Source organism: Amphiura filiformis, chromosome 13, assembly GCF_039555335.1.
Source record: "Amphiura filiformis chromosome 13, Afil_fr2py, whole genome shotgun sequence".
NCBI lineage: Eukaryota > Metazoa > Echinodermata > Ophiuroidea > Amphilepidida > Amphiuridae > Amphiura > Amphiura filiformis.
The window spans coordinates 25,789,294-25,801,721 of NC_092640.1; the positions used below are offsets into that span (position 1 = coordinate 25,789,294).

The window sequence follows — 12,428 nt, forward strand, 5'->3', positions numbered from 1 at the left end:
AAACGTGCACATGCACAGATCTTATTAATACCCTCCTTGATTGGTTCAAAATTAGACACAATATACATTTTGGCCAATCGGCAGGTAGTTCTCATAGGGTTAATAAGTTGTCAATCAAATTATCTATAGTCTTTGCTGAAACGTACACATTTGATAAATAGTTATTAATCCCAAAGTTACTGGCAATTGTTTGAATTATAATTAATCCAAAAATTATTGCATTACTACACCATCAGCCATGGAGGAAAATATGGAGTATTTGGGTCCTTGCTGGAAACAAGCAAAACAATTTTGCATCAAATCTCATGATAAATATGCCTCTTTATGCTGCTTCTTCAACGCAATCAGTGCATAACAACAAAGCATTTCTAACTGTGCCTAAAGTGAATTTTAAAATTCTTCTGTTGTCTGGGTACGCGCTAGTGATCATCAATCACGTAAAAGAGGCGAGATCTGCACCCCTTCTAAACAACGTCATATATGCTCGACGCACAGTATATACCACGGAAGAATGACAAAAATTTACTATAGTCTGTAGCAAGAGTTGCACACAGAAGCAGCGATTCATGGCTTCAAATGCATTCCAAGCAAAAACACAAATACCTTCAAATTTTCATCCATGTCTGGACAAAGTTGACAGTGAATCTGGATTCTCGTTATATATTCACTTTTCAACAATCTAGGCCTTTTTAACTTAAATTAAAAGTAAAAACTTTTGGAGTTAAATTATGTTAGAGGAGAAATTGGAAATTGTGATGCCTTTTTACTGTATAAGTGGTAATTTATTTTCGCGGTTGGAGCTCTAATTGCGAAAAATAAAACCCTCACGAATATATGCAATTTAATGTATTACAAGTATAGGGAAGGACTGGGCAATCGCAAAAATAACATTCGCAAAAATGTGTCTCTCACTCCAAATCGCAAAAATAACTGTACGCGAAAATTACCACTTATACAGTATATCAATTATTGCAGCATTTTGATCAACTTCCTCCACCTCCACCTCGTTGTTCGCCTCCACTTGATAACATGACAAACAGCATTATGGGTACTATGTACATCCACTGAAATGTAAAAGAAAAGAAAAAGGGCATAATTATTCATATAATATTTTGTGGGCCAGCAAAATCTTTGGCACAAGACCAAAGCGCAGAGCACAATCATAACAGGGTAGGGGACATCTTATGGCCCCAGGGGGCTTTTAATAAAATTCAGGCATGAGAATGATCATCCATGAAAAACCCTGAAAAGTTTGAAAAAGCCTGGAAAAGCATGTGAAATGAGGCTTAAAAAGACCAAAAATGGGCTGAAATTAAAAGAAAGTGAGGAAATTTGGACCACAAAAAAGCAGGAAATCCTGCAAAAGCAGTTAAATTCTCATGCCTGAAAGTTAAGGTTGAAAAATGAAGCCACATTTTGATGGGGGAGAGACATTTTCAGGACTTTTATGAAAAAAACACGGATCACACATGACCATCAAAAAATATTCAACCAATCAATTCCTGGACCTGGTGATTTGTTTATGTATTCGCCCACGCAGTGGACACCTCATTCAATATACTGTACAAGGCAAAAAAAAAAGGTTTGTCACAAAGCTTGCGCGCACGTTTGTAAAATCGCACGATTTGACAAAAAAGAAATGCAGAAATTTTCTTTATTTCAAAAATTTTTTTTATAGTTTTTCCATAAAAATACCATGAAAAAAGTCGGGAATAAAAAAAAAAAAAAAAAAATCCCATTTCGCATTTGTTTTAAATTTCTCGTGAGCAATCAAGTGAGAGCAACATGGTACACGATATTTATGAACATTCATACCATGCCACCCTCTCATTGCTGCCAGTGTGCGATTAGTCGTGTTTTTTGTTAGCGCATGTACCATCTTTCTCAACTAATTTCTGAAGAATTTTGATCAGCTGCTGAGAAAGTATGTTTATTACTACACTACCAGATTCCTATTGATGCTGCCCCAGAGGTACACTGCTGCCCAGCTACTTTATTGGTACTCCAGAGTACCTGTGTGGGTACTTAGAGTACACACATTGGAATCATGTGTACAGTATACAGTCGTACTGAATTGGTACTGCACTGGTATGCTAGAGTAGCTGGCGTAAGTGTACCTCTAGCAGCAATAGGAATCTAGTAGTGTAAGTATACTTACATATTTAGCAAAGAAAGACCTATTATCAGTTGTATTGCCTTTTGCTTTGGCTATTTTTTCTTCTTCTAATTTTTGTACAAAAGCTTGAGTGTCAGGTCTGCAAAGAAAAAAAAATCAAAATCATGAGTTATCTGAAAATACTGTGTTTGTGTATAGACTAGTACATGTCACAGCAGCTGGAGGGAGTATCCCATCATGCATTGCAGTCTATCTGCTTGCTCCATAGCAAATACATACAAGTAAGAGCCGCTTAAATATTGAGAGCTATGGATAGTTTCACAATACTTAAAAGATCATATTTTTTCAAACAAAAGTCGAAGCTCCTCTGATATAAATGAATAATTGAACGTTGAAGTGAGGCATTTTGTGTACACTTTCTATGGCATGTGCAGTTCTACTATGGTACCGCAGAGCATGATGGGATACACCTATCAGCTGCTGTGAGTACATGTATATAGTGTGGCTTTCTTTTGTTGTGACAGATAGTGTATTTTCGGTTCTCTGCTCAAACATTCAGTTCTCCACTACCATTGGGCTATTCCAGTTGAGATCCATATGCCCCCCTATGGAATACATGACCTTAATCTTCCACATAGAAGGTGTAGATCTCAAATGGAATAACCCTTCAGGTAATCCCATTTGAAATTCACACTCCCTGTGTGGAAGATTTGGTCTTCCATAGGGGGTGTATGCATTTTAACTGGAAGAGCCCATTTCTGTTGTCAGCTGTTTTTTTCTGTGCAAATGATCAGCTTTTTTCAAGTTTTTTTATTCTTCTCTCCATTTTCCGCAGCCGACTTCAGTGGAAAACACTACAGCAAACTTGTTGCCACCTTTGTCGCAATGACAAAATAAACATAGAAGGAACACAAAACATTGATCTGTATTCTGGCCTTGTGACAATCAATTTCTAACAGATCTTAACAAACAGAAAAACTAATGTAGTACACACTTTATATTTTAAGTAGCCTTACAATGCAGACAGTGCTTGGACAACAATATAAAACAAAAAATTATTCTTGGTCAAGATTTTTTTCTAGAAGAGGCAAAATGACCCTAAAAAACACACTTGAAAGAATTCCTGATTTGTTTTTCAAATTTCATGTGTCAAAATCAAACAACTGCAGCCACAAAACCGCTGTTTTTAATCTCATACAGCTGAAAAAACCCTGCTAAATATCATGGGTCAATCAGACCCGTACAGCAGGGGTTTTTTGTCGCTTAACAACTTTTATTTTTGAGTATAGGAATAACAACAAAATTTGAAATTATAGAGATATAAACTTGGGATTTGTTTTGTTTTTCATGTTGTTGTTTTAAACAAATCGACATTATGCACTTCAAGACAGTTCCATATTTAGGAACAATAGGGCTATTTCTGTTGAAATCCGTACACCCCCTATGGAAGACATTCATATGACCTTATCCTTTCACATAGGGAGTATGAATTTCAAATGGGACTACCTGAATGGGCAACTCCATTTGAAATCTATTCCCCCTGTGTGGACGATTAAGGTCATATCTTCCACAGGGGGTGTACAGATTTCAAATAGAATAACCCAAGTTATTCACTTACACTGGCCCTGGTACTGTTGTAGATAGTGACACAGTTGTGTTGAAATAATTTAAAGATGATGTTTCTACATCTTCCATATGGCAGGATCCTTCTAAAGGTACTATTGATATACCTAGTACATTATTAGCTTGGTCTAAATGAATTGTGATTTCATCTGACAGTCTTGATTCAACTAATGTACACTGAAAAGAGAAAATATTACAAAATATTATCCAAATTAGCAACTTAATTAGTATATTTTGCGACGAAAACCAACTGGAATTTGAAGACCGTCAATTGCCACCCTTCTGCCAAATCGTATCATTTATACACCTTACCAGTTCCTAGAAATTGCCACCTCAACCTCAGGCGGATGGACGGAAAGACAACCAGGGAACAGAATACTTTGGGTGGAGCCATACAAATTAGTTTTTGCCTAAGAAGCAGAACTCAGGTCTATAGTCAGGTCAGTGTGGGTACAGAATTTCAAAAAAGTGGACTTTTTTCCTCAATAAATTTGCTTGCATCCGAAAGTAGAATTAACCCCTTAAAAATTCTGCCTCATTTGAACAGTTTAACATTAAAAAAAAAGTGGTCCCTTTGTTATTTTATTTTCATAATATTGGCTTTCTTGGGTACAGTTTTACATCTTTTTCTCTGAAAATGGGGTATTTTGATAGGGGGGGCAAAACAATTGTGGAAAATTTTTTATGCAGTGCGAAGCGTTGCCCGTCAAGGCGCTTCTGCTGACGCAGGGGGTGTCTGAGGAGGATGTGCCCCCTCAGAATTTAGAAATTTTTCAAAATGAAAGCACAAATGAAGATATTTGATGCACCATTTTCACCCTTTTTAGGGTTATTTAATTATTTTCCAACCGCATATTTTTATGGATTTCATTCACGTGCCCGAGTTTCAGCCCGCTGGTATTAGGCATGGACCTACTCAATTAGTAAATCCAGCACCTTTTGGCAACACAATAAGTTCATGGTACAAATGTGCACGAAGTGAAATATGGTGGAAACGTTAAATAAAGTCGCGTGAAGCGCGAAAAAATTTGGCACTTTTTAGGCCAAAATGACCAAATATGAGGTTACTTTGGTCAGAAACCCACATACAGGCGTCAACATTGGGGAATGATTGTATGGACCATCTACCCTATCAAAATATTGGGGGATTTAGGCCTATACCCTACACCCCAGGTCGGAACTACGCCTCTGGTCGCAACGTGGTGTATGTTAAGTCAGGTACATTGTATATGATATGCGGGTTTTTAATAAATTGGCACGATATAATGATATGAATGGGGAGGGGTCTTGAGGTTGGAAATATTTCAAGTTGAAAGTCGCAATCAAGAGCATAGGCGGGAGGTAGTCGCCCCTATGATGATCACTAAAAGCGAAAAGGTCCACTTTATGAAATGTGGCGAGGGAAAAACCCATTTTTATGCTTTTTCAGTCAGAAAAGGGACAAAATTAGCCCATTCATGAGTGTAGCGAAAATGAAGTAGTTGGAAGAAGGCAAGAGAGGCCATGTGACTTTTATGGGGGAAAATTTGCTGAAAATGGGCCCAAAATATAAAACCAACAACTTTAAAACCGCGTAGGTCAGCATTCCACAAGGGGCAAGATGTCCGAAGGGGGAGTTTCCTCCTTCTAACCATGGCCAGGGAGGGGAATTGCTCCTTTTCTTCTTCTCCCGCCTCTCTTTTTCTCCCCTCCCTTTTCTCTCTCCTTCTTCTCTTTCTCTTTCCTTTTGCCCCTTTTTTGAAAATCATAGGGGGGCAATTGCCCCCCTTTGCCCCCCTGTAGCGCCGCCCTGGGTGAAACAGACCACCGAAGAATTCTTTATCTGGTACTCAAATGATTGTATTTGTGGTACTTACAGCTTTAGTAAATGTTGATACATAATTAGTCTCTCCGGGTACTTGATCCCCAATCGTAGTTGGTACTCTTATTCTGTACAAACCATTGCTTTTAGCTAATTCCTGTGAAGAAGACCAAACATAACAAAAGTTGAGATTAGAAACTGATGGTGAAAGTTCGGTAGTGATGTACGTGCATGCCGCAGTATTGAATCGCGTGTGTGAAGTTAAACGCCCCGAAGGTTCAGGGGCCCCGAGCAAAGGCGAAAATGACATAAGTGCTGATAAAGGATATGTCAAAGGGCCCGCACTGCTCCTTATCCATGGCCCCGAGGCTCTTGCTACGCCCCTGTATGAAAGGCAAAATGGAGTACCTCTAGCATTACTTCACTATGCACTCAGTAAACTTTGATTTAAATTGTGTTTATTCAAATTAAGTACCAAGTGTAATAAATATTTTTGTGGGGTTAAAAATTCGAGACTGCCTGTTAGACGGCAAAAAGCGCAAAAATTAAACCCCTGCAAAATTTCCCACTATACAGTAACCAAAGTGGGTCAAAAGACAAAATAACACTGATGTTTTTTTAACAGCATAGGAAAGACCCCTCCTTGCCTTCCTAACTAAACAAGATTTGTTTGTAGAACATAATCAATCTTTCGGGTTGATCTCTTAACATTTGCAGCAATAACTGGATAATCATTGCACTGACTGGAAAGTATACAGTGTACACATACCTCCGTCTAGAATTTCCACAGGATTCTTAATTTTATCTAGAACAGAGGCTAAAGGTTGACTCAAGTAAGGACTCCAATGACTCAAAAACTTGGAACTTGGGGAGTCGCTGGAATCCCCATTGGACACACTATGTATACATTCATGTACATTGATAATCACTACATTTTACCTTTAGTTTACGTTTCTCCCCTGCATTTAAAGCGCTTGTTTGTGTAAAAGATCCAACTCCATGCTTGAAAGATTTGAAACTGAGAACACCCCGCACAGTGAATTTACCTGCTGGCCCTGTATAAGAAAACAAGATGGAAACAAAATTGAATAATTAACTTCCATCTACATTCCTATATATGCCTCTAAACTAAACGAGAGTGTTTTTTTGTTGACAAAAGAGACAAAGGCAGACACCCTCCACCAAAACATTTAAGGGGGTACTACTCCATCTACATTCATATATATGCCTCTAAACTAAACGAGTGTGGGTTTTTTTTGACGAAAGAGACAAAAGGCAGACACCCTCCACAAAAACATTTAAGGGGGTACTACACCCCTGGTCAATTTTGTGCCTATTTTAGGGGCAAGGACTACAACTACTGCACTGAAAATTCAGCAACTCAAGGCAAGTAGTTATCCTATGGAAGATATGACCTTTTATAATCTCCCACATAGGTGGTACTGGTATAGATCTCAATTGGAGTCAGTCCTTCAGGTAACCTCATATGAAATTCACACTCCCTGCATTGAAGATTATGAAAGGTCATGTCTTCCATAGGGGGTGTATGGATTTCAACTGGAATATCCCATTACCTGTATCAAGTGAGTGTTCTACATCTAGAGTCAATCCAGAAGTGAATTCGGCTACGTCTGGAGCAGATCTTGCATCTGGATTCTGTAAGATGATTTGCAAAATTACTGTTAGCGGCTTCTTGCTACACTGACTCTATGTTTAATTCGGTGTTATGCATTACATACAGACTGCACATGTATGCATAACACAGAATTAACCCTAACCGAACCTGTGGTTTTTTTGCTGTTTGAAGGGAAAGAAGAAACGAAAAAGGAGAGAAGATGAACACGGAAGTCACTTGGTACCCCCGAATTTGTACCTCAGACCCCTAGCATGCAAAGCAGAAGGTCACCGACCTGTAGCCACAGAGATTACACTGCCCGGGCAGCGATTTCCTGGGTATATATGACTTAGGCTGATAATCTGTGGGCTGATTGCATCATCAAGTCATGTGGAATGCATGCACGCACAGTGGTTTTAATAGTGAGCTTTAGTTAGACTTGGTTCGGTTAGGGTTAAACCAGAGAACCAGGACTCCATATACTGACACATACAATAACACGGTCAGGTATGGGGAGAAACTTGGGGTATTTGGGTCCTTGCCGACGGTATGCTGAAACAAACGAAAACAATTTTGTGTTAAAATCACGCTTAAACGCATAGCGTCGCTCCTTTGATGCAGTGCATCGTGCCATGAAGCGTATCCAGTATCGCGCACATTCCGCACAACCAGGCTTCCCGTTAGTGTGCGTCATTGCGTCCAGACGCGTATTTTACAAATTTGGACGCAAGTTCACATGGCTAATCAAGTATTTTGCGTCCATGTGGACGCAGACAAAACTTCGAAATTTAATCATTAATTGATGATAAAAATAAGAAATTGTTTTATTTTTACGATAATAAAAGCCCCAAAATTTTGACCAACCTGCTAAGAATTGAAGTAAATTCTGCAATATTTGTAAATGCAACGTCGGGAAATCGTGCACTTTTTGCATGCTTTCCGTCGCGATATACTAAAATGCAGCAAACCTTTTACGAGCGCGACTACCGTGATGTTGCAAATTCGGCGCTAACAACGCGTACGGCGCACAGTTCATTCATAAATTTCCACTCAGCAACAATATATCGCCTTAGCAGCCAATCAGAGACAAGTGCGTGCAACGCAGTATATACGCGATGTATCCTTACAATACGCGCTCGTCTAAGGTTTTCTGCATTTTAGTATAGCTGTTTGATGGGGAAAGTCCCAATTGATGCAATTGTTTGTTTACAAAGCATGCTGAACTGACGACGTGCAGTTAATGTTTATTTAGTTATTTATCACAACCTGACAATATTCAGTTTTTAATATTTTAAGTTTATTTTTCATAAATAATCTACGTTTCCTTTATTAGTATTATTGTTACGATGAATAAAAGCAATTTTAAAGACAAAATCCAAATGATAACCTTTTTTGTATTATTTGTGGCAGCGCTGTTTTTGTGTTTAGCTTTTATAGCATCATCAACAACACGTGGATCGAAGTAAAAGTAAAACCCGGAAGTAAAAGTACGAAAATTTGCTAAAGATTGACAGACTTTGCGCATGTTTTTGCAGCTGTTTCGGACCATGTTTCGGACAAAAACTGATGCAGAAATGAGAAAAATTATCATTGCGACTGGAGGTGGAATATCACGGCGAAAATTTTATTTTAACAATCAACATTTGATGAGGTAGACCCGGGCCGTGTGTTAGCAACGAGGGGTTGCCGTTGCGTTTCCGTATGATTGATCGTGAATTTCAGATGGGCGCTTTAAAAATCTGTCTGGACGCAAGTTTTTTCAATCTTGTCAGCAAACTTGCGTCACACATGACGCACATTTTAAAACCCTTAACGGGAACCCTGCGCACAACACTGATGTGGTCTCGGGTGCATTTTGAGTCAAACATAAATACCCCATTTTTTTGCCCCATGGTGGTCGATTCCTGGTTCTTTGGTTTTAATTCTAAAGAATAAACTACTACTATTTTATTAAAGCTATCAGTATCAACAACAAATTTTTATCACCATTCCGTTGGTTTTAAAGAAAAGCCTTTGGGCCATAGTCCTATTTCATGTCCTGTTTTCTATCTTACGATTGACACTGGACATTATTAAAGCTGATTAAATGCAGGGCAGTTTGGGTTTTTTTCTCACCAATTCCCGGGTACCCGCCTGTTCTTGGCCTAAGAAGTTACAAAAGTTAAAAAATGGCTAATTTTTTTTTCAAAGTTGGCTTTAAGGTTGTACATTTTAATACTTTTGTTTCTATTGAACAGCTACATTGTAGCAATGCATACTAATTCAATACATGTGTCTCTGCCTGTACAATAGAACTAACAGAAGTAATTAAAATGTACATCTTTTTTATCCAACTTTGAATTAAAAAAATAGCAAATTTTTTTTTGTTCAATACCGTAATATACATGTAGGGCCTATATGTCACACACGCTTGAAAATGCATGATACTCTAGTGTAAATTGCTGTGAAAACATGTGCTAGCCTATGGGTAAAAATTCCGAACGGCTCGCCAAAAAACTATTGCCCCCCCCTCTCGGCCCGCCAAAAATCGCTTGCCCCCCCCCTCGCTCGGCCCGCCAAAAATTCTTTGCCCCCCCCCTTGAACATGCCAAATTTTTGGGATCCCAAATTCCAAACTTTAAATGGTCAAGAGGTATGTTGCGAACGCAGCGAGCAGGAAAATTTGCATATTTAAGCGTTTCCTTACCGTTTTCCTAATAAGCCATTTTTTAGAGCATTTTATTAAAAAGGCGCCTGTGGCCGTGAAAGCGTGCCAAAAATCGCTTGCTCGGAATGCTCCCCCCTCTCGGCTTGCCAAAAATTGCTTCCCCCCCCCCCTTTCGGCTCGCCAAAAATTTCTTGCCGGCCCCCAATTTTACCCTCCCCCAGGGCTCATAATTATTGCACAGCCCCTAACATGTTAAAGACTAAAGTTGCATAATTATGCAGCCATGCACACACGTACTCACTCGTCATCAACAATGTCAATGACTGTACATGTACGGTACTTGTTCTGACGATTTAACACGCCAAAGCTTATTTTTCTACTTTCTAAAACAAAACAGCCAGTGAAATAAAAGCCTAAAATATTAGATAAAGTGTACACTTACCTTTCTAGTACCGTAAATAATGCAGAAACAAGCAAAAATCGTAACCAGCGTAAGCCACAATTTTTCTGCGTAGTCCGCCATTGTGTCTTTTCCCTGTGTACGAATTCCTCTTACGTATTGGAGCACCAGTTTGTTTGCCTGAAACTGCGATCGGTTTCCCCCCCTCGCAATCAGATACCGGTATTTTTGCAAAATATAGGTCACAAAGACCCATTTTCCCTCTATTTTATCACAATTTTGTAAGTTCACCTAGGATTATTGGGGGGGCTGAGGTACGACACCAAAATTATTGAGGGGGCTGAGCCCCCCATCAGCCCGGCCCCCGATTCCAGAAGCCTGTGTATATCTACCCATTCAAAACTTAAAATACTTATATTCTAACCATAAACACCAATAAATACCCAAATTAGGGTGGGTTACCATGTACAAGTAGATGGAGGCTGCCACGGTTTTAATCAATTATTTAAAAAAAAATCAATTTGTTAGGCCCTTTTGCCATGGGAGGGCAGAATTTGCTTGAACCATAAAAATTTGCATAGCCTTTGAAAGCGTTTTTATATAAAAGGCGCCACATAATTGTGTCCCAAAAATTGCTTACCTGCCCCTCGACTTTAAAAATTGCTTGCCCTTTCGGGCTGGGCAACAAATTCTTGTCCCCCCTTTACATTTTACAGTCCCCCATATGCATGCAGGGCTCATGGTACAGCCCCTAACTTTAAACAAAAATACTTTGCATAATTTCAAAGTTAAGCAGTGACATATTAGGCCTATAGGCCTAGATTTCTTTTTGACATTGGGGAATGGGGTTGAAAAAATTTCTTGAAGAATCAGTACCTACCTTTTGGCGACAGAATAAGTTTACAAATATGAGCGAAAACTTTTGCCATGATAGATTCATATTATGCCCGGGTAAAATGGTGCAAAAGTGAAACAAATCTTGTGTGAAGAGCACACAACAAAAATAGGCACTTTTTAGGCTACAATAGCCAAAATTATGAATTTGGCTACCGTCGGCGTCTTACATTGGGGGTGGGGAGGGGTGGAGAATGATTGTATGGATCCCCCTTATAGGCCTATTATCAAAATATTGGGGAGGGGATTCATCCGCATGAGATAACCAGGGTCATAGTTAGAAGTCACTAATTATGCCCGTCCCAAGAGCAAACACCCATCTAAAATGACGGGCAGACGGGTACGTATACGGTGGCTAGCTTTATAGACACTGATAGGATCTACACCTATGAAGGGGGGGGTTGGCAATACTATATGAACCCTGTGGAAGGTAGGCCTAAATGTGTCCCTTTGTAATTATGATGCATTAGATTAGAAAATCTTTGAAACAAATTGAATAATTAAGCTATATAAATACTTTCATTTGGTATACCAGGAACAAATAAATGTGTATACATTTTAATTACATAGTGGTTGGACAATAAACAATTTTGTGTGCACTGCTTGTGCATGCATGAACAAACAAAGAACATGTCGTCCCAATCTACTTGTTGGAACATAATATTAAGTGAAATTTTGCTCTGCTTCCCCCCCTCGGCCTACCCACTGGGCTAAAAAAAAGAAAAAGCAAAGCGCGAAGATTTTGACACCATTTTCATCAAGATTGGAGCAAGTTTAAAATTTTGACTCTTTAGAGGTCAACGCTTGACCTTTGACCTTTTTCTCAAGAACGGTACATCCTTAGATTATTAATACGAAGAATAAAAATTCCTTTAAAAAAGGGATGTGGCGCCCAATGTGAGCTGGACGGGATATGGTGAATTCCATGGTGATTAGATTTGGTATTATAATGATTTTTTTAGGGAAGAGTAGAAGATGATCAAATACGAGAGAAATGCTTCATGGAATGAAGCTTTCGTGTCAATTTGCGATTATGTGGGGTGGGAGTTCTGTTTTGGGGCCGTTGTAGTGAGGATATTGCTTTGGATATTGAATATTGTTGAATTTCGTTATCAGGGCCTAGGGTATATGATGGATAACTAGAAGACACAAATAAGTAAGCTTCCCCCTAGTCATCTATACACTCATTCTTGACACACGACGAATTTCGACAAAGTCATGTAAACGTAATTTCGTTTTTCACCCGACCTCCGTCCAGAAACAATCCTGAAATGTTGAAAACTTGGGGTCGGCGCACTCATGCCAGTTTATAAGGTATAGGCTACTCTGTGT

At 39.0% G+C, this 12,428-nt stretch overlaps 1 protein-coding gene across 1 annotated transcript; it reads right to left on the reverse strand.

Moving 5' to 3' along the window:
• Positions 1-521: 521 nt before the first annotated feature.
• Positions 522-10,358, reverse strand: LOC140168165 (ER membrane protein complex subunit 10-like). Its single transcript, XM_072191494.1, has 7 exons — positions 10,245-10,358; positions 7,115-7,196; positions 6,480-6,595; positions 5,596-5,697; positions 3,735-3,916; positions 2,159-2,255; positions 522-1,064 (listed from the first exon to the last, which is right to left on the reverse strand). Exons 1-7 carry the CDS (start codon positions 10,323-10,325, stop codon positions 984-986), a joined length of 741 nt encoding a protein of 246 aa, XP_072047595.1. The 5' UTR covers positions 10,326-10,358; the 3' UTR covers positions 522-983.
• Between the last annotated feature and the right edge of the window lie 2,070 nt (positions 10,359-12,428).

Coding starts and splice junctions, on each gene's coding strand:
- LOC140168165 (XM_072191494.1), bottom strand. CDS start 10,325: ATGGCGGACTACGCAGAAAAATTGTGGCTTACGCTGGTTACGATTTTT. Junction 2,256..3,734: donor ACAACAGTACCAGGGCCAGT/GTAAGTGAATAA, acceptor TTTTCTTTGCAG/ACCTGACACTCAAGCTTTTG. Junction 1,065..2,158: donor GGTCTTTCTTTGCTAAATAT/GTAAGTATACTT, acceptor TTTACATTTCAG/TGGATGTACATAGTACCCAT.